Below are 26,566 nucleotides of genomic sequence, written 5' to 3'. Positions count from 1 at the left end.
CCTTTTTTTTAACTTTTCCTTCTGTTTGTGTAACAGGGGACACTCACACAGGCATGGTTTTCAGAAAATATTTTAATAATGCTATTTGACACTCAGGGCATCTGACTGACCACAGCATGATTGAAGCTGTAGCGTCTCTTCTGCGTTGTGCATAAGCTGGTGTACATGAGAAGCAGTTGGCAATGGCTTCTTCAGTGTACTGGTGACACAAACGACAAATGCCAGATAGGCTCAAACTCCGTCTTCTGGTACTTTGGCCATGCCTGCACACATATATACATGTATAACACTGTGCCTGTGAATTAACGTTCCCATGTCGATTAGCTACATTTGCAAAGCAGAATCTCATTTGTTTGTTTTCTTCACATATATTTAATTTACAGAGGTCCTGTTCCTACAGCTGGTGATTTATAACAAACAAGAATTTGCTGTGACTGTTTTGAAAAGTTGTTTTGAATTGCTCTCTGTGAATACTTATATGGACATTTGATTCCTTTTGATCTCAGGAACATTCAGGAAAAGGGAAATGTGAAAAATAATGTATGTATGCCTTTACTGGGCTATGCTGACTGCGTGAGAGCTCTGAGCAGGCTTGAAAAACCCCTGGGAAAGGCACCATGGTGTGTGCATCAACGCTCGGTTGCTGAGGGAGAAAGGCACTATCTGAAGCAGTAACTCGGGGCAAACCATTTCTAGGCAGCCCTTACCCTGAATGTTTCAAAGTAAACTACTTGGCACTTGCCTGTCAATTCACCAGGCAGAAAGGGCTGGTGAAGAGCATGAGCTGCAGTCCTCACTGGCTGGGCTCGAGGGACTGGCACTCACTGGGACCCACTTGTTGGATTTGGCCTGTTTGGGGCTCAGAAGCAATTTGTGCAACCTCCTGAACACTGTGAAACATATCTGCCATTCCTTTCTTGCACACACACATCACTGCCAGTCTGCTTTTGTTGTTTGGAGTTTATGTTGTTGTTGTCCCCTGTCCCTGGAAGGTCCTGCAGCGGTGCTGTGTAAATATAAACCGGTGTTATTTTCTGTTGCTAATGATTTTTAAAACGGCTGTACAGATTTTCCTCAAACAACAGGCCTCAAAAGCAGCAAACATCTAGTAGCAATGTGAATCCTGGGGTGCACCATGCCCTTAGCCTGTATCTTCTGAAATATTTAAAGAGTAGCTTGACATCTTATCTTTATGTTTTATTGTGCTTTAACTTGGAGGAATAAACTTTTTGGGGAGGTGGCCAGAAAAGTCCATCAAAAATACTGGGAGAAACTTCGTGGCTTTCACTGCAGCATCTGTTCTTTGTATTGCAGGGTGAAGGTTCCAGCAGCTGCAATCTGGGAATGTTCAGCTGCTTGGAGCTGACATTTTTCTTTTTCCTTTTCTCTGAATGCAGGATCTGAAGAGGAGGTCCAGGATGCCCACGAACACTCAGTTTAATTAAAACACTGGCCTGTTTGCTTACTGGAGAGCTGGAGTGGACAAAGATGTTCAGCGTACCAGCCGTAGAGGAGCTCACATCGTGCTCTCTGCACAGGCAACGTATAATTACCAGCCCTGGCCTGCATGGCCTACACCAAGGTGCAGACTGCAAATAAGCAATGTGGCACTTGTGGTCTCCTCACGTGTCCCCAGGTTGCACTGGTCACGCAAACGCTGAGCCATGTTCTCCAGGTCCCCTTCTCCTTTGAAGGCACAGGCAGCCCATCTTCATCCTGTGGCATCTACCTGCGTGGGCTGGCTCGCTCAGAGGCCGGCCCTGGGAGTCACCAGCTGGAGGGCTCAGGAGTGAGTGCAAGCTGCTATTTTGGCATGTTCATGCCACAGAAGGTTTTGCTAAACACTTCAAAAATAAACAAGCCTTCGAGACCAAAAGCTGCAGAAATTACTTTCTGTGGCCTGGTAGCTCCTGACTTCATTTCCTCACTTAGGTCAAAAGCCAGACTTCTTCAATTAACTTTTCCACTCTTATTTCAGACACAGGAACAAGCTTTTCTTCATCTCACCACTCACAGGTTTGCCCTGCCAGGTACTTCCTCTGACTTTATTGGAAACCAACAGCTCTCACCGCTTTTGACCACTTCATTGTCCCTCAGCTGATGCCAGCTTGGCCATTTGCTGCGTTTTGCCGGCAGCAGGAGAAGCAAAGACACAGGGACAACGTCAGCATTTCTGGGAAGGAGCTGTGTCAGACTCTTTCCATTGCAAAGAATCCACCCTCTCATTTGGCAATGTGAACAAATCTCTCACTCATCCTCTAGCTCTTCCACCTACCCTCAAAATAGGTGTGATAGCCAGCCCTGTTAAGAGCAACCCATTTTTTGAGCATATTTCAAACCTGAGATGCCCCTGTCACAGGAGTCATGGAAAGTCCTTGAGTTCACGTGGCTCCTGCTTCTCTCTTTCCTCCATCATTGCCCCAAGACACAGCAAAAATTCTCAGCAAAAGCACCCATAATAAATGCAGAGCAGAGCCCCATCCATCACCCAGCCTTATCTCCACATTTCTGAGACACCTGAAATGATCCTGCAAGGGAAGTTTTCAAAATACCCTTCTGCCTTTTCTAACATTTTGATGATGGAGAGAGAAAACTTGAAAAATTGCTAGGCTCTCAGTTTATTACTTTTTCCCCTCCTCCCATTTGTGGGTTTTTTTGTGGTTGGGGTTGGTTTTTTTTTTTTTGGAATGTCACTAGTTATTAATTCCTATAGCTTATAATTTGGGAACATTCAAGTAAAATAAAACCTGCCAAATTCAAAACATATAGAACCCAAACAGCTTCCATACAGCAGGGAATTAAGACTGTTGAGTTTATTCCCCTAAATGATCATTCAGGCTAAGGAATTAGCTAGATTCCCACATGAAGTGCATGTTTATATGGCACCAAGTGTTTCCAGAGTTCATGCTAATGAAGCATTGGTGAGGATACAATACTGGAGCTGAAGGTAACTCCTGACAATTTGAAACCTGGTGTAGGACAGACTTCCCCCATCTGCTCAGTTGCTCAGTAAGCTTTCTGTGTCTTCCTTTGAAGCAGCAGCTTCCTTTCCAGTTCAAGAGAGCGCACTGGTTATGTAGTCCCAGTTCAGGATAATCCTGCCTTTGCCTTCCTTTGTTGGTGAGGAAAGCTTTTTGCAGGGTTTGTGGCCCTTAGTCTTTGAAAAAGGCATCATTGTCCCAGCTGCTAATCAGTCACTGATTCAGGTGATGTTCAGGTGATGGTACTAAAAGTCAGCCGATAGCACTGTGTCTAACAGAACATTATTCCCTTGCTGGTGTTCGTTTCTTGTCTCCTGTGACCAAGCCACTGCAGGACCTTTCAGGCTACAGAAGAGCTGAATGTCTTTCATCAAAGAACCCAGCAGAATTATATTTTAACCTTTCCAGCCTCTTGCTTGTCCTGCAGAACAAGCAGAAGACACAAGCTCAGATGTTTTTTTCCCTTGCAGGGAAGTCAATCTTAAACTAGAGGGAAAAACCCCAGGAGCGCATCTAGATTCCTCTTGTTCAGCTTCTTGTGCACATGGTGCATGGCTTGTCTCAACCAGCTCCAAATGTCTGACCATCCCGGAGGCCTCAGGTTACTTTACAGAGGGGAGGGTGATGAAGTCTGGGGGCTCCCACTGTTTCTTTAGGAGTCAAGAAGGCTGAGAGCCTTCAGGGATGCATTTCACTGCCCCAAAGGAATGAGCATCTAGTTTGCAGTCTGAAAGTTCTCCCCTCTTTCCCTCCTTATCCTTAAAAAAAAAAAAAAAAAAAAAAGGAAGAAAAAAAAAAAAAAGAGGTCTCTGAAGCTGTGGCAAGCCCCAAGCTTCTTGGAGAAAGTGGTCAGCACTAACGCACCCTTTCCACTTCCCACTGCAGTATTACCAGGCTATGCAGGGCACCGCCTGCTTGAAAGTGTTTTCCTTTCCTCATGTTATGCTGCTGCTCCTTGTCACCTGGAAAACGGCCACCCTGGATGCCGGGCCCCCTCCACAGGGTTTGCTGAGCTGGATGCGAGCGTGCAGGTCTGCCTCAGTGGGGTCCCGGGCGGGAGGAGAGGGAGGAACTCTCCGGGAAGGTGGTTTTTAAGAGCCTCTTCAGTAGATGGACTACCATCCTTGGCTGCCTGGAAGGGAAGAAGCAATACCTGAGAAAACGGGGAACAGTGCCTCTCCATTCCTGCACCTCTCGCTTTGGGGTGCTCAGCACCCTTGGGCTCCGTCACCAAATGTCTTCAGCGTCGCTGCAATGAGGGGGAGCAAATTTTCCTTTGTTGCATCCAAAATCCCAGCTGAAAACTGATGGAAGCCAGAGCACCCCAAAGTCCCTCTGGCCGAAACCAAAGCCCCAGCCCTCCCCCCCGTGACCGGCGCCCTTCTCACACGGAGCCTCTGCTCGCCCGTTTGTAATGTTCAGATCCTTTTGAAATGTGAATATAGGTTTGTTTGTTATTGTTGGTTTTTATTGTTGTTTGGTTTTTTTCCGAGTCTGTCCTGGTTCTTGGGGCTTGGGAATAAATTATGACACACACACACCAAAAAAAAAAAAAAAAAAAAGGAATAATACGTTTTATATATATGCAAAACGGTATTTATGTCCGATAGAAACAAGAGATGTGTGAATATGCCGATGTGCTCAGAAATATATTTATTTACTAATATATTTATCCATGTACCTGGTCTGCCTGCCTGGTTTTGTTCTTTGTACCGACGCCGCGGCCAGGCCGCCAGCGCGGCCCCGGCGCCGCCACGGACACGAATCGCACGGGCGGCGGCCCCGGCCCGGCCCCGCTCCGCGCCCACGGCCCAGCCCGCCCGGCCCCGCCACTCTCCCCCGGCCCGGCCCCGCTCCGCGCCCACGGCCCGGCCCGCACTGCCCTCCCTCGGCCCGGCCCGGCCCCGCTCTGCGCCTGCGCGGCGGTGGCGCGGTCGGCGGCGGCGGGATGGCGCTGGAGACCGTCCCCAAGGACCTGCGGCACCTCCGCGCTTGCCTGCTCTGCTCCCTCGTCAAGGTGCGGCCCGCCCCGGGCACAGGGCTGCTCCCCGCCCGGCCCCGGCCCTTCTCCCGGCCGCGGCCTGGGCCCTTCGCTCCCGCCCGGCCCACCTCCCCCGCCCGGCCCGGGCCTCCCTGGCCAGGCCCTTCTCCCGCACTCGGCCCGGCCGCTCGGGCCCCGGCCCGGGCCCTTCGACCGGCCCGGCCCTCTCCTCCTGCCGCACGGCTCGGGCCTCCCTCGGCCTCTGAACGCCTCCCCGCCCGGACGGGCCTTTCCCCTCCGCCCCGGGACTCCCATCCCCCGGCGTAGGCCTCCCTGGCTGCCCGCGGCCCGGCCCTCCCCTCTGCCCCCCCAGCCCCGGGCCCGGCCGGGCCCCGGCCCTCCTGCGCTGACACCTCTGTCCCCCTCAGACCATCGACCAGTTCGAGTACGATGGCTGCGACAACTGCGATGCCTACCTGCAGATGAAGGGCAACCGGGAGATGGTCTACGACTGCACCAGCTCCTCCTTCGATGGGTGAGTGCGGCCCAGGCGCGGGCAGGCCGCGTTCCCTGGGGTGCTGGTGTCGCCGTGGTGGCACTGCGATGTCACCTGGCTGGGAAGCATCCCCTCACTTCCATCCCGCCCACAGGATCATTGCTATGATGAGCCCTGAGGACAGCTGGGTCTCCAAGTGGCAGCGAATCAGTAAGTGTTTTTTCCCAGCTGGTTTGGGAGCTGGAGGTCCGTTTTCTGTAGCAAACCCTTCGGGGGGGCAGCGGGAGTTTCTGTGGGGGCTGCAGAGGGGGATTCTGCTCCCAGTGAGGGGGCACCTGTGCAGGCAGAAGCTGGCAGGGATGCTTGCCCACCCAGCTGCTGTTGTGCGGGGTAACTTGGAGTTTTCTTTCCCCCAGGTAACTTCAAGCCAGGTGTCTACGCAGTGTCTGTGACCGGCCGCCTGCCCCAAGGTAACGCTGCTGGCTTGTGTTCAGGGGAGGCTCCTGCGCAGATGGCAGCTGAGGGGTTACTCTGCACGTGAGGTGTTGGGGCTGTAGTCATCTCCGCGGTGACAAACTGGGCAGGGCGTTGTGCTGGATCTGTGTGATGAAATCAGTATTTGGGGGTTCCGTGAACTCTGTGTGTTGTGAAGGGAGCATATGCCGTGTGGGTGAGGGGATTAGCAAGGTGACTGCAAGAAGGAGATGCTGAGTGGGAGGGTGGTTTCAGGGTGCTGCAGACAGGTGTTCTACCTGCAGTCATTCATCACTATGCCTGCCAGAAGTTGATACTAAAGATGCTACTGGCTAAAACCTGTGATAGCAGAGGGATAAACTGTGATTAAAGGGTGACTCCGGAAAGTGAGTGCATTTCAAACCGTTCAGCTACAGGGAAGCATGAAGGTTTGTCCACAGAAAGGAGTTCTGCAGGATGGGGTGCTGTTATGGCAATCTCAGTGAGCAGGTACTGCTTTCCATCATCATACTGCACTGAAAGCTTAGGTTAAGGTGCATTTTGTGTGTTTATAGATGGAGCGGAGAGTGTAGAGGCTTGGTCTTATCTCTGTCATGCCAAAACTGCATCATCCATCTAGCTGAGAGCCCCTGCCTTGTATGTTGCCCCAGAGCAGACTCCTGACCTGTGCACCTTCCCGGGAGTGCTGCAGTCATGTATCCCCAGGGTGAAAGCTGTGCTTGTGTCTGGAATCCCAGGCTTCTTATTTCTGACCTGAGCTCTGCCATCTGCCTTGGGAAGGAGCTGGAACATCACGAGGCTTGAAGCCAAGGCCTGCTGGCCTAGCTTTGTGCACATCTGAAATAACTGGAGTGCAGCAGATGATGGCCTGAGCTTGATGCAGCTGCAGGCAGGGAGCACAGGGCAGCAGGTGAAGGGAGTGCAGGTGGGATGTACTGTATTTGGCCTTGCTCAGCCCATCCCCGTGTCGCAGGGAGGAGCAAGAGGACTGGGGAGTGTGGTAACCAGCAGGCTGCACTCCTGGGTCTTGTAAGCTGTCGCTTGGCTGTCCCTTGGTGCGTGGTGCTGGTGAGAGCGATGCTGAACCCCATGGTGCTCTTCTACTAGCCCTGTTCTTAAGGGGTTACTGAGAAGGTGGGACATGCAGGCAGGTCACAGAAGTGACTGAAAGATTTAAGAAGTATCATTAAGAGCTTGATCTCTTCAGTCATAAGATTCCTAGAATCATATAGGTTGGAAAAGACCTTTTAGATCTAGATCATCGACTCCAAACATTAACCCAGCACTGCCAAGCCCACCACTAAACCATGTCCCTAAGTAACTCATCTACATGTTTTTTAAATGCCTCCAGGGATGGTGATTCCACCACCTCCCTGGGAAGCCTGTTCCAATGCTTGACCACCCTTCACTGAAACAGTGAAGAAATTTTTCCTAATACCTGATCTAAACCTCCCCTGGAACAATTTGAGGCTGTTTCCTCTTGTCCTGTCGCTAGTTATCTGGGAGAAATCGCTAGTTTCTGGAAGAAAATTCAAACATTTTCAGGTAGAAAATAATGTACATAAAATCTCTGCCTGGTTCCTTCCCAAGGCAAAACAAGAGTTGATGTTTGGGAGCTCTATCTAGGCATTTAAACTAGAAGAGGGAACACTCTTGACAGTTCTATGAGAAATGAAGAAGGTGATTGGCCAGATCTTGCTCTTTGCAATGAAGGCTACATGACAGAGCAGCCAGATTTTTTCATGGGTCCTCATCCCTAGAGAATACTGAAATGTGTTTGTCTCCTTGCTGCAGGGATCGTCCGAGAGCTGAAGAGCCGTGGCGTGGCTTACAAGTCCCGAGACACAGCTATAAAAACCTAAGGGGCTCTTGTGCTGCCTGGAGGATTCCTGGGTGCTGTGTTTGGAGAGGCAGTGGGCATGCAGGGCACCGCTCTGAAACCCTGTAGCTTCAGCATGTGGGAAAGCGATGCTGGACTCGGGGAGCTTGCTGGCTCAGCTCCTCTTGCTCAGTACCTCTGGACTCCACCACACATGGTGTGCCCGCACAGACCACAGACATGCTTTTTTGAGCCTTGACAAAGGGAAGGATGTGAGTAAGTCTGGGGAAGCGGTGCTTAATGGTAATGCATCAACTTTTTTACAGAGAGAGAACTGGGATATAGCTGTGTAAATATTTCAATAAAACATACTGCCTGGTCAGAGTTGAGTCCATCCATGTACTCGGTCACTAGTGTCACCTGCTGCAGGGGGTGGGTGGTGCAGTGAGGAGTTTCGCACTCAGCCCCAGCCCCCTGCCTGCCAGGCTGTTTGGAGCCCACAATTGCCGTCGCTTCTTATGCCATGGACCACATTCCTGCCTCAAAAGGGAGATTCTGCCCTGGCTGAATTGGGGTGTCCTTGCTGTAGGAACAAGCAGACTAGTGATTTGCACCTTACAGCTCATGGCTGGATGGAAGACATAAGATGATGGTAAGTATTTCATGTAGAGGTAGTTGTCTGAGGTCACGGCCCTGGGCCTGCAGGGTCCTGTAAAAGGGATGTGGAAGCAGGCTTGGAGGGCCTTCGGGGCAGGCAGAGCTAGACGAGCCCATTGGTGTGGTTGGGAGGCAGCACTGGGCTTGCTAAGGGGAGGGATGGACAGCAGGGGTGGAAACACCCACTCAGCCTTGTATTTGTAGGTCTGGATGTTCCGAGTGTCAGCTTAGATAGCATCTGCATCGTATGGGCCCCTGAGAGATCTGGTCTCCTTAGCTGATGGCTCTCGCTTCATTTGTTTTGTTCCAGTTCAGCAGCAGCCACTGATCACAAAAAGGTGGCTTGTCCAAGGGCAAAGTCCTAGATCAGTAGCTGCGTGAAGCATGCTCAGTTTTTGTTTTCCGTAGGCAAATAGTGGAAACCCAACACATCCTGGAAACTGCATTTGATCTGGGATGAAAGCTGCAGCGAAAGGAATGTGTCACTGTTGGGGAGCGACACTGTCAGGTGTCATGGAGGTGGCATGCTCTCTGTCCCACTCTGGTTTGTAGACCTGGCCCCAAACGAGTGCTGAGCACTGCATATCAGCCAGAGCATGCCTTCCTGCGGCCTTTTGGAGCAGATGTGTGGCTGGAGGAGACTGCTGTGAGCACAGGGGGGCTGTGTGGGGGCCGCAGCATTAGTCGAGACAAAATGCTGCAGAGAAAGGCATCTTAAACTGCATCTCTCTTGGGTACTTGCAGACATGATGCTGAGGTCAAGAGCATTTGCTCAGTGCAGACCAGGACCAAGCCAAGTTGGCGGTGGGCTCTGGGCTCCAGCAGGCACCTCTGGCTGGAGGTTGCCTTTTGTGGGGAGAGGTGAGAGTGGTTCAGCGCTGGCCTGGGGGTTAGAGCAGCAGGCTCATGTCCTCGGGTGGAGGGGGCTGTTGACTGTGATTTTCACACATCCCTGGTGAACATCCAAAGCACTTGAGTTACCTCATAGTTATCTTCCAGGCTTGCTTGGTTGCAGAGACCAGGCAGGAGCTGTGCCTTGGAAATGCCCAGCGTGTCAGGTCTGTGGGAGGGAGGTGCGACTGTCTGGGCAGCCCAGGACACCGGCTGTGCAGGATGCTCAGATTTAGACATTTTGGGCATGAACCTCTGGGCCCTGGAAGGCGATTTCAGACCGGCTGTGCTGTGGGAGGCACGGGGTGACCTGGGATACCCCTCGGGCTGTTTTCATCCTCTGCAGAACAGTCCAGGAAAGCTGCAGCCCGTGGCACCTGGGCAGAGGTTAACAAGAGCTCACAAGGTTCCGAATGAAGGGGGACGGGGAGGATGAGATGGGCGGCTCTTTGTCCGCTTGGAGGGAGATGGGTCTGGGGAGTGAGGTTTTGGCTCCAGCCCGGCTGGAAGGCTGTTGGGGTGACGGAGAGGGACGCCCCGGCCGTGCCCAGCCCTCCGAGCGCCGCGGGGTGGCAGCAGGGCTGCGCGGAGCTTGCGCTGGGCCGGGGGAAGCTGCTGGAGACGGACCTGGGCGAGAGGGACCCGAGGCTCAGCTCCACCTTCTGCTGTATTCCCCAGCGCCCTTCGCTCCCTGCTGGCTTCCCAGGTTGGGTTCCCCCTTCCCCGGCTTCAGGCACGGGCACGGCCGTGCTGGAGCTGCCCCAGTGCCGGAGGCACGTCAGAGCCCCTTCCCCAGTCCCGGATCACCTTGTCCCCTGGCCCCACGGTGCAGAGGTGAGGAGGGGGCTCTGCACAGGACCCTGGGCAGGGTGGGCTGGTTTGGCTGGGCTTTGGGTGTGGGTCTGCAGGCACGGTGCTTCACATCTCCCTTCCCGGGGAGCTGCACTCGCAGTAACAGTCACTGCTCAGGGCTGGGAACTTTGCTTAGGAAATTGTACCCAGGGAGCTGCGTGTGTTGCTACTGTGCCTCTCAGGGAAGGTGAGGGGGCTTGTAAACCCCGCAGGGAGCTCGCCTCTTGCTAGGAAATGCAACTACTCCAGGTTACATAGAGTTAAGACAGGCAGGGGCTGCAGTGCAAGTGCAATAGAGCCAGAACTGCGAGGCAAACGGGCTGAACGCTGGTGGCCTTTCAGAGAAAGCTGCGCCTCATCTTCCTGCAGCAGCTCATAGCCCTTTCAAGAGCCTGGTGCCTCTAATCAGGCTGGCTCGGCGAGCCGCTTCCCTGCGAGCTCACCCACTCGCCCACACACGCACCGCATCTCCATGCCCACGCTGCTGAGTGATTCATTGCTCCCAGGCTGCCGGAGCTGAGCGTTGGACCTCTGCAAAGCACCTGAAATGAGCATTTCAGTTAGACTCCAGCCCCGGTGCTGCCAAGGCTTTTTATCAGCAGAAAGCAAATGGATGCGGAGCTTTATTTGCTGAGAAAAGTAGGGCAGGGAGCTCTCACGTTGAAGAAATTGGAGGAAAAACGTGTGGTGGCAGCCTGGCTGCAATCAGGAGAGAAAGCGTCAACTGGGCAGTGAGCTGTAGATCTGAGTCAGTTTAAGACAGCTCCTCCCCCTGCACCAAATGATGCTGAAATATTTCAGCCAGGCCTGAAAATCCTGCAGGTTTGGCATCCGAAGCAGCCCGGCAGCTCTCAGGCAGTGGGGGGGCTGGGGCACCCCCTGGCAGGAAGCACGAGCCAGCGGATTTCTTCGTGCGGGTTTTGAGAACCGATACCCCGGCTCTCCCTCTGGCTGAGAAAAGTGACTTTCCAAAACCGCAGCGCACACGGTGTTTCCACGCGAAGCAGCTGCCGGTGGTGCTGGGAAATGCCCAGCTGAGCTGTCCCCACCTGTGGGGGGGCCCCTCTGTGGGTCGGGATGAGGTCCTGCCCACCCACGCTGCACCCCACCACCCGGGGCTGAAAGCGGCTCACATTGGCCTTTGACTTGTAGCTTGGGCAAGCTGGACTGCAGGCCGGGGCAAGATGTCAGAGCACGCTGGGCTGCGCCCAAGGGTGCTGTGCCTGAGGTAGGGCGAGCACCCCTAGTTCTGCTCCCGTAGCTGCTCTCTGCAGGCCGTGGCAGAGGTGCTGCTGGGGGGCGGCTGCAGCAGCATTGGGCCTGCTTCACCCTCAATCAGCTTTCACATGCTGCCTCACTGCCTTCCAGGGCACGGAGTCAGACTTTCCCAGGGGCCTCTCAGCCGTCCCTGTGCACCCAGCAGGGCTGGTTACCACAGGGGTGCAGAGACTTTTGGTGGTAGGTGCTGGGGGAGGGGAACCATAAAACAACCCCCAACTTAAAACTGTTTTCCTTGGAAAGTGGCCAAGGAAAGCTTGGCAGGGTGGAGGTGCAGGGGAAGACAATGTGGGCTGTCCTCTCGGTACCCGTGCTGCCTGCCCGGGGCCAGGGGGAAACGCTCCGGAGCAAGGATGGCAAAGCCACGGTGCATGCTGTTAATGGTGGCCCATCCTGCCCATCACCTCTGCATCGGGGCCGATGGGCAGTAGCCACTGAGGCACCTGACTGTGTCCGATGTGGTCTCCTCACCACATCATCACCATGGAGGGGGTCCATGGGCAGCTTTCGGCTGACCTTTGGACAGGCTGCGGAGCGGGTGGGTACAGGTTTCTGAGGTGTAGGCAGCTACAAAAGCTTTCAAAGGATAGCAGAAATGAGGCGCGGCTGCCACATGTGCCATCCCAAGAGGTTTCTGGTGCACTGATGACGGAGGGGGGTGGGCACGGAACTGGGATATGTTCCCTGCTGAGGGGATCTGCAGGGAAAACGGGGAGCTCTGATGTACGATGGGTTCTCTGGGTGTTTGTCCCTTAAGAACTGCAGTGGAAGGAGGAAGCTGTGCTTTGTGAAGGAGAGACAGGCTGGTGGGCCATTGGTTCCTGGAGTAGGCTTGCCAAAGGCACATGAAGACGGTATTGCCACCCCTTGCAAGCTCAGTGCTGTCTGCAAAGAGGCCCTAAGCTGTTTCATGGTGGACACCGCTAAAGCCATTGGTCTGCTGACAGTCTTGGGGTTTAGGTGGTTGGAGGGACACAAGAAGCTTGTGGAGGTTCCCAAACCTCCTCTTGGCTAGGACCTCCCACCTCCCTGGTCTGCTCTGGCAGCTCGGCATCATGAGAAGGGGAGATGACAAGGGTTGGTGGGGCAGAGCAGGGTCTCACCCTGATGGCTGAGGTCACTAGGGGTGCTGAGGGCATGTTTTCTTAGGGCAAATAGCAAAGCGAGTCCACAGCTGAAGTCACAGGAGGAATCTGAGAGCCTGATAGAATCTACGCTGCCCCCAGCTCTCCTGGATCTCCTGCTGCATCCTGGGTGGCACTTGTCCTTCCTCCTCCTGGCCAGATGTGCATCACCCAGGCTCTGTCCACAGCAGCCGTTGGGCTGAAAGGGGCTTTTTCCCCCAAGGGAATGGTCCTTCTGCGCAGGCAGTTGCAGAAGAGCCATTGAGTGCCCAAACAGAGCCCTGGGACATGCTGGGTGAGGACATCGCACCTCCTCTAGTGGGTCCCCAAACAGCCCAGGTGCACGGTACAGGGCAGGGCGTCAGCATGCCCTGGTGACCACAGGATCCGGCACCTTGGCCAGGCTGTGGGCTTTGACACCACTCTCCCAGCATGGCTGGGCCTGGCTGGTCTGGAAAAGTGCCATCAATGACAGGTTTGGGGAGAGGCTTCCTGGAAACCCTGGGGGCTGTCCCCTGCCTTGGGCTCTCTGGACCTCAGAGATGCTCAGAGATGCTCAGCTCTTCCTGCACCTTGTCCTGGGGGGTCCAGGGCCTGCTAGGAAAGGAGGGACCGTCACCACAGAGCTCAGCCCCACATCTCCTGAGCCCATCCTACCACAGCCCAGCAGGGCGGCTTTCATCCCTCCTTCCCTGTATCACTGCTGGCCTTTGTCCCAGAGCATCCTCCATCCCAGACAGGCGCACCCTGGTGCAGAGCACCCCAGGAGCTCGCACAACCTTTGGATTAAGGTGGAAAAGAGGAAAACAGGAGTCATCCATCTATGCTGCCTCTGTGCAGCACCTGGTGCCGTGGGGACCCTCTCCGGGGGCACTGGGGCCCCCGACCCGTGGCCTCCCCTTCCCCCACCTGCGAGGCCAGTTGCAGCAGGTGACATGGAAAATGACGGCGCACTTTGTGCCCCGCTGGCGCCAGTCAACGGTCCCGTGCCACTATTGGTGCAGACGGGCCACGATTTGCCTATATATGGGCAAAGTGCGGCGCCACGCTCGCCCGCGCGTCCCCTGCGCCCGCCCCGCTGCGTCACTTCGGCTTTTTGAGGTTTCCCTTCGCGCCCTCATTTGCCTCCCGCTTGCCGCCTGTTTCACCCAGCAGTTTCTAGTTGACTCACTCATAACGGCCTCGCTCCAACCCCAGCCGCCGGCAGCGGTGCTTCCCGGAGGGACAGGCAGGGTGCAGGCGGCGGGGTCAGGCTGGGAGCACGTCCCACCCGGTGCCGGCACCCTGGTACCCGCTGGTGAAACGGGGGTCAGCCCAAGACCAGCCCCGCAGGCACGGCAGCCCCTCTCTTTGGGTGCAGAGATGGGCACTCGGCCATGCCACAGGTGCTGCAGTTCTTCCTTGTGCCCGGCAGGACAGTGGCAGACAATGCTCTGCCCACCCAAAAAGCTCTCAGGAGCTGGTTTTAGTAACCTGATTTTTTTTTTTGGTGCGGCAGCAGCCCTCCCCCACTCTCCAGGAACATTGCCAGGTTGGAGCCCTCTCTCCTGGGAGTGTTTTTTGAGGCCACCCCTCGCACTGCAAAGCAGAGCCAGCTGTACCCATCCCTGTGCCTCCATCCCCTGTTCTCAGAGGTGCCTTGTGTCCGGAATGCAGTCATTAGGCTTCAGCGTTAACAGTGACCCACCCAGGGCACTGTGGCCCTATTGGGGTCTGGCAGAACCATGGCTGGGACATGCTGCTGGCTGGCTGTGGCTCCAGTGGCTAGCAGACCCCCTTTCCCACTGGCCTCGGGGGGCTTCGGGGAGGCTTTGGGTGAGACCTTCCTGCGGCCGAAGGCCAGCAGAGAGCCCGTGGGCGTGCCGAGGCAGTGGCCAGCACAGGCGGCCTGACCGCAGCGAGGAGGGGAAGCGCTGTGTGGTGCGATAAGCGCTATCGGCGCTGTCGCAGCGCCTGGGCTGCGTGGCCCGACAAGGGCCCTTCCCCCTGCTTGTGTCCCTGCGCTGCTGTCCCCCAAGCCCCTGGCTCCCACTGCCCTGTGCTTGCCGATACCGGGAGAGTTACTGGAAAAGCAACAGCCCATGTCCCGCGAGGCAATGTGGAGCAAAAAGAGGGCTGGCAGCCCCAGGTGCGCGGGGATGCTGCAGGTTTCGGAGCCTGGGTGCCCTGAGGGGAGGGCAGAGCCAGTGGAGCAGTGCCAGGGTGGGAGATGGTTTGGGTTAGGGAGCCGTGGCAGGTCAGGGTGCTGCACCCCAGGGAGCAATGGCACCCTGGGGGTCCATCGGCAAGTCCCTGGGTGGTGGCAAACAGGTGGGCAGGGTGCAGAGGGGGGCCTCGGGAGCATTGGGGACCAGATGTTTTCACAAGGTCCCCAGGGGAGGAAATGCCACTGTTTCAGTCTCCCCCAGCCCCAGAAAGCTGCTGTGCTCTCAGCCCTTCAGGAGCTGTTTTAGCTGGGTGTGCAGAGCAGAGCAGCACCAGCAATGTGGGGCCAAGGGTTGGGGTAGAAGTTCCCGCAGCCTTGTTCACTGGTCAGTAAAATTAACCAATGGCCAGGGGATGTGGTAAGTTCATCATCAGTTGGAGCCTGAGGAACCAGATCTGCTGATTTCCTCCTTTCTGCAAGGCAGCACAGGCAGCGGGTGGCTACTACTGGCGAAAGGAAACCAGCTCAGGACACGCAAAATGTTATATCCCCCTGTCTGTGCTCAGCCGGGGAAAGAGGAAGCATCACCTCCCCCCACTTCCCTGCCAGGAAGGCACCCATGGCCCTCCCGCACGGCTCTGCGGCACACCGGCACCCGGCTGGGTGCAGACAGCAGCGCAGGCAGGTGGCAGGCAGCGCTCTGCCAGCAAGCCCCGGGTTCAAGGGTACGTCTCCTTCCCTGCCGCACTCCCCAAAGTGTCCCCTGACACCAGCCACGTGCTTCGCCCTCCCCCAACATCTTGCCCTCCAGCACAGTCTCTCCCAGCTGCCTCCTTTAGGCAACATCTTCATCTCACTTCGCAACACAGTTGGCCTTTAACGGAGCTTTTCTCACGAGGGTCTGGCTTCCCACCTTCACCCCCTGCCTCCCCGCCCTCTGCGTTTGGCCAGGACCCACTTGTCCTCAGAGCAAGGCACACTGCAGGGAACATGGCCTTGACCTCGGAGCGGAGGGGAAAGTCCCTCAGGGGCACTTCTGGCACCAAAGCTCCCTCTGGCTGCCCCCAAAAAGGCTCCTTGGCCCTGCACAACTTTGTCCCCTGCATGATGGCACCCATCACCACTGGGGACCATCCCATGGCACCAAGGTGGCTGACAGCACTGAGTGCTGTCTCGGGAGGGGGGTGGTTCTTTGGATTGGGAACAACCTGCTCACAGCCCCAAAATGATGTTCACACATTTCAGGTGTCCCAGGAGGGCTAACTAGGGGAGCTCAGGAGGCACTTAGCCCAGCTGCATGTGGGACCAGCCATGCACGTGGTGGCCCCTGCCACCAGCGAGGAGCTGCTCGCCACATACCTCTGTGGCGAGGCAGAGGGATGCTCCCCGGGGTTGGAGCTGTGTCAGCTGCCAAATGGACCCTGTGGAGACATCACCAATGGCTGTTTGGACTTCCTTGTTGAAATTCTCCTCAGCATGGGGAGCACGCTGTCCCCAGCTCCATGACCATGAGGGATGGAGATGGGCACAGGGCCAGTGAAGAGTGGGAGACAGGGCAGCCCTCTGGGGGTCGCGGGCATGGGAACAGGACTGGATGGGGAAGTGGACAGGTTCGCTCCAACCATTTCTTTTTTTCTTTCCCAGTGAAACTCTGCGAGCAGTTCAACCTCAGTTCGGAAAGAGTTTCCCAATCAATTCCCTCTCCACCAAGGCCCCTTCTAACCTGCTGCCATCAGCGCATGTGCTGCTCAAGTCAAATCACTTCTGAGTATGCTGCTGCTTGGTTATTTTTGTCTTCACTCTTCCCCTGCTTTCTGCAAACCTCACCAGTAGGGTTTTTTTAACATTTCCGTCCAGATTATCAATGTAGAGAGTCAATCGTGTTGGCCTAAAAAAGAGCCTTTTGCAGAGCTGCATGAAAACCATTGTATGGACAGATGAGGTCCAATTTACAGTCAATTTTGGGGATTTAACTTTTAGTTTTTAATGTAGTTTAATGGACACCTTCACCCAACACTGGGGCAGGGTGTGCTGCTGGCATGCAGCGTGGTGCTGGCCGTGTGAACTCACCCTGCTCCACGTCCCACAGCTACTCCAGCCTCGGTGCCATCGGGCAGTGACAGCCATTGCGACCCTGGCATGCAAACTCTGCAAACCCGGCTTCTGGTTTTCTCCCCGGGGGCCTCATGTCCCCATCAGCCGTTAGAGCTGCCTGGGACCGGGGGAAGTCTGGTGTTGCAGAGCACTGAGTGGGTGAGAGGCTCCAGGAGGTCTCTTGGGCAACACGTTTCCTAAAGAGCAGGTTAGGGCTCGCAGCCCGCTGGCACCCATGTCCCCACCTGTTTCACCCCTACCACCACTGGGCAGCACGCTAAATCCTGCAGACCCCTACCACGGGCTGCCGGCTCCTCCATAAGCTCTCTCCATGGTCAGCATCACCTCGGTCCTGTGTGGGTCCCACCCCCAGGATGGCGCAAGGGGACGTGGTGGAGCCATGCAGCCTCCCCGGCCCCCACACAGCCATGGGGAGTTGGATTCGGTGACTGTCACCCTGTGCAAACAGCCTATGGGGTTTTTTCTTCTTTTTTTTGCACAAACATGTTTGTCACTCGCAGCAGCAAAACTCAGGGGAGCGTAACTGGCTGCTCTGCAACGGCCCCCGGTGCTTCCGGCGCTCCGCGGCGGCCGCCCCTCGCCCCACGGCTGGGCCGGCTGCGGTTGGGCTGCGGGGTGGCGCTGGGTGGGACCGTGCACCGTTATCTCCTCGGCAGCTACGGCTCTTCCTGTGGTCGGGGCCACGTGGGCAGGATGGGGTTAAAAGCAGCCCTGCTTTCCACGGGGGCCCATTGCTCCCCGGCCACCACCATCAGCCCAGACCCCAGACGGCACCCTGCCACACCGGCACCTGGCGTGCACCACCGGCACTCGGCGAGGGCCATCAGCACCTGGCATGCACCACTGGCACCCGATGTGGGTCACCAGCACCCGCCGTGGGCCATCAGCACGTGGCATGGGCCATCCATGCCCCGACCCGGTAATGGGGGGACCCATCTGAGGCGCCCACGTGGCACTCGAGGAGCAGCGTGGGGTCTTTTGGGGTGCTGGCAGCCGTGGCCCCGATCCCGCTGCGAGGGGGGCAGTGGGTGCTGAGGGCCGATGGCAGGTAAGGGGGTGCTCCCCATGCCAGGGATCGGGGTGCAGTGGGGCAGCGCGGAGGGAGGAGGCACCGTGCTGGCGGACGGGTGGGGGCGGGCGGTGCCCGAAGCAGAAGTGCCACCCAGGGGGTTTTTGGTGGCAGTGGGGACGGGATCGGGTAGACGCAGAGGCTGGTGGAGCAGGCGAGGTGAGGCTGTAGGGATTGGGATCTGCGGGGCCTTGGACACAGGGACCTCTGGGTGACCCCCACCACATGGCCTGAAAGGCAATGGGGACATCGGAGGGATCTCCATGGGGCTAGCAGATGGGGTGAGGTGAGGTCCTATGGGGAGCCCCAGGCCATGGATCTCCCGTGGCCTCAGGGGCAGGGGGATGGGACCAAGAGGGTCTTTGGTAGAGGGGCATGAGGTGGGGTCCCCTATTGGGACTTTTCAAGGGTGACGGGGGTGGGGTTTGCCATAAACGCCCACCATGAGGACAAGGCAAAAGAGTCCTCTGTGACCAGAGTGGCATTTAGGTGAGGTCTCCACCATGGGGACAAGGCAATGCAAAGATGGAGGTCGCTGTGGGCTCCCCATCGTGGGGATGGGGGGATAAGGCATAGTCCTCTGTGATCAGGGTGCCGTTTAGGTGGCAAGGGGGCCTCTGTGATGCAGATGGGATTTGAGGGACAATGATGGAATTTGAGGTGGGAACCCACCCTTGGGATACAGACAAGGGGGGTCCTCTGAGACTGGGTTGGCGTTTGAAGGGCAATGAGGGAGTTCAAAGTGGGACCTTGGCAGTGGGGACAGGGTGAGGGGTCCTCTGTGAATGGGATGGGGTATGAGGTGGAGGTCTCCTCATGGTGGCAAAGCAAACACGCCCTCTGTGCCCTGGATGAGGTCTGAGAGGGCATGGTGGGGTTTGAGGTGGGGTCCCCACCAGCAGGGACAAGGCAATTGCGTTCTTTGTGACCAGGATGGGGTCTGAGGTGGGGTCCTCCCTTTGGGAACAAGTCAAAGCTGTCCTCTTTGACCAGGATGGGGTATTAGGTGGCTTCCCCACTTTGGGGGCGAAGTGAGGATGTCCCTTGTGCCCAGGACAGAGCTCACGGTGTGATGCTGGGGCATGAGGTAGGGTCTTGCCCATGGGGAGGACAAGGTGAGGATGTCCCGTGCCCAGGATGGGGGTTTGAGGGAAACAAGGGAGCGCAAGGCAGGATCTCCCCTGTGGGGATGAGGGTGTTCCCCATGCCCAGCATGGCTCCTCGAGGTGGGAGGTGATGCTGGCAGAGGCTGTCTGTCCCCGGGGCAAGACCAGCCCTGCAGTTTGCTTCCCTGGCCATACTGACACTGAAGGTGGCCCCATAGCCGGGCCACAAAGGGTGCGGGAGGTGGCCCTGCGCGGGTGGACGTGAACACATCGCTGGAGGAGAGCAACGCCGGACAGGACACCAACTGAGAGACAGTGCAGTCACCCATAAAGTAGAAAGCACTACTAAACAGCACTGCAGGGTGTAGTGTTTCCTACTTTATGGATGAGTGTACTGTGGGCTACGGAGAAGAGAGCACCGCCACGACCCACGTGCCCATCACGAGTTGCACCCAGTCCGAGAGCAGCGCCTGGGCTGTGCCTGGCCGACTGGATGGTGCCTGTGCTGGGCTGCCCGTGCCATGGGCACTGCCATCCCCCCGGGCTGCAGATGCTCTGCTAATCCCGTTGTCCCTCTGTCATCTGGGGACTGGCCACGTGGGGAAGAGGCCACACGGCCCAGTGCCCCACATGCCCCACATGCCCGGTGGAGGGGCCTGTCGGGTTGGAGTGAGCACCACGCTGGGAGGCCAGGTAGGCAGCAAAGCCTCCGATTCCCGTTTCCCCCTCCCCCCCCCCCCCCCTCCCCCGCCATCTTCATTTTCCATGTGGCAAAGCCCTTGGAAGAGCTGGGTGGTTGTGGCCACGTGTGATGGGGAGAGGCATGGGAGGCAGATGGAGGCTCCCGGATGGCTTTGTGCTGCTGAATGATTGCCAGATGCAGCAGGGTGAGGGGCTGCTAAATAAAACAATTTTGGCATTGACTTGTGGACTTTTTTATTCTATTCCTGGGAAATGCAAAACCAGGGAAGAGACACAGTGGTGCCCAGGGCCACAGCAGCGGGGTTGCCCTGCAGAGGGAGGCACCGTGAGCTTGCACACTGCTGGAGAGCATGTTCAAAGCCCTGGGGGAGCCCTGGTGGGACCATGGGTGGGGGTGCTGGAAATGGCTCAAGAGGAGCTGGCAAATCTGAGCCCATCAAAGTGGGGCTGTCACCTTCACTCCACAAGGCTCATCTGCAAAGCTGCCATGTCCTGTGGCAGCCCCAGCTGTGGCCGCAAGGCCACGTGGAGTGAAAACACCCTCCCTATGGCCCCTGTGTCCTTGGAAGCTGGGTTGGTTTTAGATCCCCCAAGGAAAGGCCGGGGGTGGGGGTGGGGTGGGGTGGCTGGAGGGATACAGGGGCCATAGGAGGGTCCCTGTTCCCCAAACATCAGGTCCTGAACCCCCTCCAGCAGCTTCACCCTTGGCTTTGACTCCCCATCTCCTGCAAGTGGGAGAGGGCATCTAAAAATAGTAGAAAAAATATGTTAAACATACACATTTTTTCCTTTTTTGAGCTCAAGTGTTTCCACATTTTGTAAAACTTCTTGTGCTGATCTCGGGAGTGTTTGTGGGTTTTATTGAGTTTGTGGTATTTTTCTTTCACTGTGACCCCTCCCCGGACTGTCCAGAAAGGATCGGGGTGTTTTGCTTCTCTTCATTGTCCCAGCTTTCCCACGTTCCCTGGCTTTGTGACTGTTCAAAGGGGATGCGGAAGGAAAAAAAAAATCAAATCAAAACTGTTGTCATAGTCACAAGGAGGTAAATTTTTAAACAGTAAAAATGAAAAAGGGCTAAAAAAAACCCTGGAGCAGTCAGTGCAGACTGCCCCGAGCAGTTTTCGTTTTGCTGCATGCTGGAAAGGAAAAGCAAGCCCAAGTTTTTAACATGCAAAAGTTCTGAAAGTTCATCTCCTAATAATGAATATTCAAGTATTAGGAAGGATAAATACTGTATGTTTTTGATAGAAGACTATTGTGGTTAGAAATATTACAGCCACTCAGCATTCACTGCTGGGAGAGATGTTTGGAAACTTGTCTCTTGCTGAGAGCAGCAAACCAGAAACTGCTACTTTTTTTCTTTTTTGAAAAAAACCAACCCCATTTGTTAGTGCCCTCCCTCCATACTGAATGCATTTGGGCAGGTTCCCACAAGGAAACATACCCTCTCCCTGCTGGGGTGAGTTTCTGGTCTCCGAAGGACTTCGGCTCCTTTACCTACCCTGGTTTGGTGCCAGAGGTGGGCAGGCTGCATGGTCCCCATCCCTGCTGCTCTGCAGACCCAGAAATGCCCTGAGCAGGGCAGGGGCTGTGGCTGGGACCCCTCCTGTGGGTGCCTGTCCTACCGATGTGTGTGGCAGCTCTGGAAACGAGCTTTAGGTGCTAACAGCCACCCACCCAGGTTCTGCTGGTGTCTGGAGTAAGAGCCACTCTCTCCCGCACCAGCTTTGGTGCATGTAATGGCATTTAGACACCACGCTGTGCCAGGCCAGCATGTCTGGGGCTGCACTGTGACCCCCCAGCAGGGCCAGCCCATCACATCCCCTTTTCTGCTAGGTTATTTTTAACCAGGGTGCAGCCCCTGCGCTGCTCCATAGCACGGTCTCACCAGCGGCCATGTGCTGCTGGGAGTGGCAGGATCAGGGGAAGGGTGAATGTGAGCAACATGGCCACTTGCATCCCCCCCCTGGAGCTGTGCAACCCCCTGGCCACGGGGCAGGTCCATGGTGGGAGCTGAAGGATTCCACTGGCAAAGCAGGCGCCCGCTCATGTCACTGCACGTTCCTGCAGCCACCAGTGCTGAGCAGTAGGGACTGTCTTACTGGGGCCATCCCCAGGGATCTGCTGGAAAGAAGGTGGAAATGGACTGGTACCCATCAATCACCTCAATCTGGAGGTGCCTGTGAGTGCTGACACATGTCACTGTCCCTGCACCCATGTGCAGGTCCCCCAGGACTGGCATAACCCCAAGCACTCATGCTTCCTTCCCCAGCTGAAACTGCAGCAGAGCTCCTATAAACCCCCCAGCCCCTGCCAAATGCCATCTCCAGAGCCCAACAGCACCCCACAGGTGCTAATTGGTCTTAATTGCCCTGAACAGCCTCACCTGCACCCCCAATCCCCTCCAACCCACGGCCCCTGGGCCAGCAGCATTATTTAACTCAGCCCTGGGACTTCAGTCCTACTTCAAGTTTTGATGGAGGTAAGCTTCTCTCTGTTCTTGGCACCTAGATGGCCCCTGGCTCTAAATTGTTCAAAGTTTTATCTCCAGCCACATCTCCTGGGCAGACTCCAGGTCCATGTTGCAGGTAGCTTGTCTCTGGCCCTGCACCCTGAATGGACCCCACACCTATGCCGTAGCCTTGTCTGTAGCCCTGGCTTTGCCTCTTCTTGCTCCTGGCTGGGCTCCCTGGTCCTGGTTCATCTTATCTTGTCTGGTTGCCAAGGGATCCTGTCATCAGTGTCCTGCTCAAAAACTGTGGGATGGCTCCCTGTATTTTGAGGGGCCTATGAGTGCTGGGGTCACACTTGGCTTCTCAGTTGTTGTCCACTGTGGAACAGCCCAATCTTTGGTGCTCCCCTACAGAAGAAGGCAAGAGGCCATGGGGACCATGTACTGTACCCCTGTTCCTGCCCTGCTGGGTGCAGGCCTGGCTCCTTGGAGGCTTTTGGAGAGCAATGGGTGCTGCTGGAAGGCTCTGCTGGGATCCTTTTTCATCTCCCCAGAATTGAGCTGCTGATCTTGAGCTCTCCAGTATCACTCATTTTTCATTGGTTGCTCTATATCAACATTTTTTTTTTCCCTGATCCTGTGGTTTCCCCTGTTCTGGGAGAGCTTCAAGGGTCTTTCTAGGAAGTGCTTTGGCCCTTTTCCTCTACAGGAGCTGCAGCCCTGCAGCAGATCCCTGGGAGACTTGAGGACCAGGGTGCCTGTTAGCACCCCATCCCCATAGCTCTCATGAAGACTTCATTGACTTGCAGCTCAGGGAGCTCCTGAGCTACTGAATCTTTGCTTAATAGGCCAGATTAATTTCTTTTATCTCCTAAGGGTGGTCTGTAGCCATGACTTATCCAGCTGGCTGAATAGCTGTAGGCTGGCCAAGGCATGAAAGATCATCTCCAGCTTCCCAAGTGCAGGGCCCTGGGGAACATCACCTCCCCAGGGCTGGTGACAAGTGTGTGCAGACACCCCATCCAGGGCCTTCAGTGTGGGAGATCCAGCGCTGAACTTGAGCTGGCCCAGGAGACTGTCCCTGGCCCCTCTTTCTCCATGGTAGCAGGTCCTGGGAGTGCCATGGAGCTGCACAGGTCTGGCACTGGTGAGCAGGAGAAGCAGAAAGCTGTCTGGCGAGGGTGGAGGCAGCACGTCCCAGACAAGATAAGCGGAGACCCTAAGCAGCACGTGGCAGTGGAAGTGCAAAGCAAGATGTGTTGGAGCAGGGTTTCCAAGGAGGCTGTGCTGTGAGCGGCGTGCGTGCTGCTCGCAACCACGCGATCTTATCAGTGGTGCTTTTCCTTTCCCACTGCTGGCTCTTGCCGCCAGCTAATTAAACGAGCTTGTTCTGTCTTGTCAGCGAACTGTGTGGTGCCTGGGCCTTGTTTCATGCTTGTGCAGCACCTGGAGATCCTGCCTGGTGTCTCCCCAGGGGGAAATGGTCATGGGCAGGGAACAGGGGGGATCCCAGCAGCGGGAGATGGTGGGACTCATCCTGAGCTGTTCCTGGAGGAGGTCACTTAAGCTGCTGTTTTGAAGGCACACAAGTACCAGAAAGTGCAGACAGGTGGGATCAATTGTCTGGAATCTTGCCTCTGCTCTGTTGGCTGCGTTTGCTCCTCATCCCCAGCTTGGGGCTTCCCCTTACCGCACACACACAAAGCTCCTTAAAATCAGATGGCTCAGAGATCTGGGACTGGGGTGGAATGGCAGGCTCCTGCATGCTGGGAGATGTGAGACTGTCGGACCTGGTGGTAGCTCCCCACAGCGCAGGACTTCATCTAAGTGGGTCATCTACACCCTTTGCAGTCAGCAGTGAGAAATAACTGTCTTAGTGGCAATTTGCCTGTGCTGTCTCTGCTCAGGCAGAGATGACACATAGCCAACGGCATTCATTTCAAGAGCTGACACATCTGCGCAGTACACATCTGGATGTGCTGATGGGGCTTTCAAAGGAGGTGCTCACAAAGTGGTGTCTGAAAGGGGCACCAAAGACATCCTGCACAGGGCAGAGGCGCGGAGCAGGTGCAGGAGCCAGGACCACAAAGGCAGCGACGCTGTGGAATGCCAGCTGCTGTCCCCACCCCGCAGGGGACCGGGAGTTGTTGCCACACAGAGGAGGTGGGGAGGCAGGACCCGTCCCCAGCTGTTCATCAGTGGTACAGGGTCTGTGCCACCCCTGCTGGTTCTGGGATCATTAACCCTTGCGCTGCACCGGGCGAGCTTTGAACAGGGCTGGGGAGCAAGGACAGGCAGATGTCCCTCAGGGTGATTAGGTGGCTTTCCCCTGAGCATCCCTAAAGCCGCGCAGCCTGATGAATGAGATGATCTTCATCAAAGACACCGCGAGACGGGTAGTAGGCAGAGGGAGCACGAGTCTGCCCGCTTTGTGTGTGCGCTCAGAGATGGCAGTGCCCCGCTCTGCTACAGCCTTAACGCTGCGAACTCCGGTCTCCCTGCATCATATCACGCCCCCCAGCCCTCGCTGCTCCCACCCTCCCCCGCCTCTCGCCCCGCAGCCCCTACCCCGGGCAGGCTGCAGGCAGGGCAGCGGGCTGTTCCCAGCACGCCCTGGCGGTGCGGAGGGACGCTGTGGGAGCATCCCTGGGCAGAGCTCAGCGCCCCTGCTTGTGCCCCACCATCGGGGGTGGGGGGGAGGGCAAACACCCGCTGCCCCGCCCGGGAGCGGGCTTGCCGGTGCTGCCCCCAAACCTCCATCCCGGCGGGGGTGCGGGGCTCTGAGGGACCCCGGCCCCGGAGTGCGGGGCGGTGATGCGGGGCAGGGGGCTGGGGGGCAGCCCGCCAGCCCCCCCGCTGCCGCACACCCCCGCTGCCTCATCAATAAGCAGCAAACCCGGTTCCGCAGCGTTGCCATGGAAACCGGCGCAGCCGCCGCTATTGGCGGCCCGGGGCGCGGCGCGGCCCCCCGGGTGCGCGGCCCGGCTTATTATTGATGACTCGGCAGCGTCTGCGCCGGGGGCTGCCTGGAGCCGCGGTGAGGGGCTGGCGGCTCCCCCGGCCCCTCCGCTACGTCATCCCGGTCCGGGCGGGCGGCGGGCATGGGGCCGGGGGCGGCAGGGGGCTAAGGGCGGCGGGCAGCGGACGGCAGCCTTTGTACGGCGCGTAGGGGGGGCGGCGGCCGCCCGCCGAGCCGGCGGATCCAGGCGGGGATGGAGCCTCCCCCGGCGCAGGGATGCTGCTGCTGCCGCCGCCGCCTCCGTCCCCGCCGGGGGGGAGCGCGGCCCGGGCTGCTCCCGCCGCCGCGGCTCTGATGCCTTCGGGTTTTCCGTGCCGGCCCCCGGGAGCCTTCGCTGTTACCGAGTGAGCCCAGAGCCCCGTCCCAGCCATGCAGGAGCCGGAGCGGGGCTTGCCCAGCGCGGACCCCGCGGCCTCCGCCTGGCCGGACCTGGGCACGCGTAACGTCCCGGGGGGCGACGGTGACAGGGCGAGCTGCCAGCTGGGCCCGGGGCCGGGGGAGGCCGGAGCAGCCCAGCCTCGGGAGGCGGCCCCGGGGCCGCTCCACAGACTCCCGCCGGACCCCCAGCGCGTTCGCTCCGCACCCGAGCTCATTAGGCCGCTGCGAGCGATGGACGGGCGCGGAGGCGAGCGGGCGGACGGGCCCCCCCAGGTAAGGCGCTGCCGAAGGGGCGCTTGCTGCGGGCGGGGGGCGGCCGGGGGCCTTGTGGGGGGAGCGGCGCCGGGGCAGCGCTCCGAGGGGTATGGGGGGCAGCCGCACTCGGCCGGGGCCGAGCCACACGCAGGACCGTCCCCGTGGGGCCGGGGGCTGCCGGAGCCGCCGCTGCTGCCCGGCCGCGGGGGGGGCCCGCCGGGGCCCGCGCTGGGCAGAGCCCACCTGGTGCAGCCGCAGCCCCTGCACTAGCGAGGGCTGAGCCGTTCCTGCGGCGTCTCCTCGCTCCGGCAGCATCAATGGCTCTGCAGGTAGCGGTAGGGACGTGATTCACTGCCACCCCCTTCCAGAGCATCCCCTCTCGGCCCAGCGTAGCCCAGGAGGGCCTGGGGCACCGGCACTGCTGGGGAGCCCGTCCCTGCAGGCAGCACCGGGGCACCTGGAGGCAATGCAATGCTTGGCCCCTTGCAGCATCTCTCTAAAAACAACCCCAAAAGCTCCATCAGAGTCTCGTTTCCTGATCCAGGTCACAGAAGTTCATCAGCTTGTCCTGCTTAGGACAGCTTGCCCTCTTTTCCCATGAGTAAAATCAGCCACCTTCCTGGGATACCCTGGTGTCTGGGGTAGCTCTGCAGTGCTTTTTAAACAGGGGAGAAATCAGCTCTTGGCCTGTTCTTGAGCACAGGGGAGAAGAGCTGAGCGGAGCTGATTGGGGTTTAGCAGGTTTTTAAGCCAAGCCCGTGCTGCGCTGCT

At 57.4% G+C, this 26,566-nt stretch overlaps 3 protein-coding genes and 2 long non-coding RNA genes across 12 annotated transcripts in view; 4 read left to right on the top strand and 1 right to left on the bottom strand.

Moving 5' to 3' along the window:
• The window catches only part of RNF43 (ring finger protein 43), a 59,855-nt gene extending 58,385 nt beyond the window's left edge, over nt 1-1,470 (top strand). For all 3 annotated transcript variants that reach the window (XR_008821323.1, XM_056335362.1, XM_056335356.1), the window contains one exon: nt 1,398-1,470. Coding sequence is in view for 2 of the 3 variants with exons in the window: in XM_056335362.1 (XP_056191337.1) it covers nt 1,398-1,441 (44 nt within the window). In the remaining variant the exon portion in view is untranslated. The remainder of the gene's footprint in view (nt 1-1,397) is intronic.
• On the bottom strand, nt 55-4,792 carry LOC130147758 (uncharacterized). Its single transcript, XR_008821328.1, has 2 exons — nt 4,663-4,792; nt 55-4,113 (listed from the first exon to the last, which is right to left on the bottom strand). It is a non-coding gene; the product is annotated as an uncharacterized LOC130147758 (long non-coding RNA).
• Nucleotides 4,793-4,835: 43 nt separating this feature from the next.
• SUPT4H1 (SPT4 homolog, DSIF elongation factor subunit) lies at nt 4,836-8,133 on the top strand. Its single transcript, XM_056335378.1, has 5 exons — nt 4,836-4,998; nt 5,391-5,497; nt 5,613-5,668; nt 5,875-5,928; nt 7,727-8,133. Exons 1-5 carry the CDS (start codon nt 4,930-4,932, stop codon nt 7,792-7,794), a joined length of 354 nt encoding a protein of 117 aa, XP_056191353.1. The 5' UTR covers nt 4,836-4,929; the 3' UTR covers nt 7,795-8,133.
• A 6,396-nt stretch (nt 8,134-14,529) lies between these two features.
• On the top strand, nt 14,530-19,912 carry LOC130142544 (uncharacterized). Its single transcript, XR_008819439.1, has 3 exons — nt 14,530-14,681; nt 15,184-15,424; nt 16,344-19,912. It is a non-coding gene; the product is annotated as an uncharacterized LOC130142544 (long non-coding RNA).
• A 5,255-nt stretch (nt 19,913-25,167) lies between these two features.
• Nucleotides 25,168-26,566, top strand: part of TSPOAP1 (TSPO associated protein 1) — a 70,584-nt gene continuing 69,185 nt past the window's right edge. For 2 of the 6 annotated variants that reach the window (XM_056324651.1, XM_056324642.1), the window contains exon 1: nt 25,172-25,813. In XM_056324651.1, the coding sequence (XP_056180626.1) occupies nt 25,532-25,813 (282 nt within the window). In that variant the 5' untranslated portion in view covers nt 25,172-25,531. Of the gene's footprint in view, nt 25,814-26,566 lie in introns of all 6 variants that reach the window. The other 4 variants (XM_056324632.1, XM_056324623.1, XR_008819436.1 and 1 more) reach the window with 3 other exon arrangements.

Source organism: Falco biarmicus, chromosome 1 (assembly GCF_023638135.1).
Source record: "Falco biarmicus isolate bFalBia1 chromosome 1, bFalBia1.pri, whole genome shotgun sequence".
Classification (NCBI taxonomy): domain Eukaryota; kingdom Metazoa; phylum Chordata; class Aves; order Falconiformes; family Falconidae; genus Falco; species Falco biarmicus.
The sequence above is the reverse complement of the archived record's forward strand: the minus strand, read 5'-3'. Positions and strand labels throughout refer to the sequence as shown.

What these genes read in the sequence shown, in the direction of transcription:
- SUPT4H1 (XM_056335378.1), top strand. Translation starts at nt 4,930, where the DNA reads ATGGCGCTGGAGACCGTCCCCAAGGACCTGCGGCACCTCCGCGCTTGC. An exon ending in TGCTCTGCTCCCTCGTCAAG is followed by an intron (nt 4,999 to 5,390) that starts GTGCGGCCCGCC and finishes TGTCCCCCTCAG; the next exon opens with ACCATCGACCAGTTCGAGTA. An exon ending in GACCGGCCGCCTGCCCCAAG is followed by an intron (nt 5,929 to 7,726) that starts GTAACGCTGCTG and finishes TCCTTGCTGCAG; the next exon opens with GGATCGTCCGAGAGCTGAAG.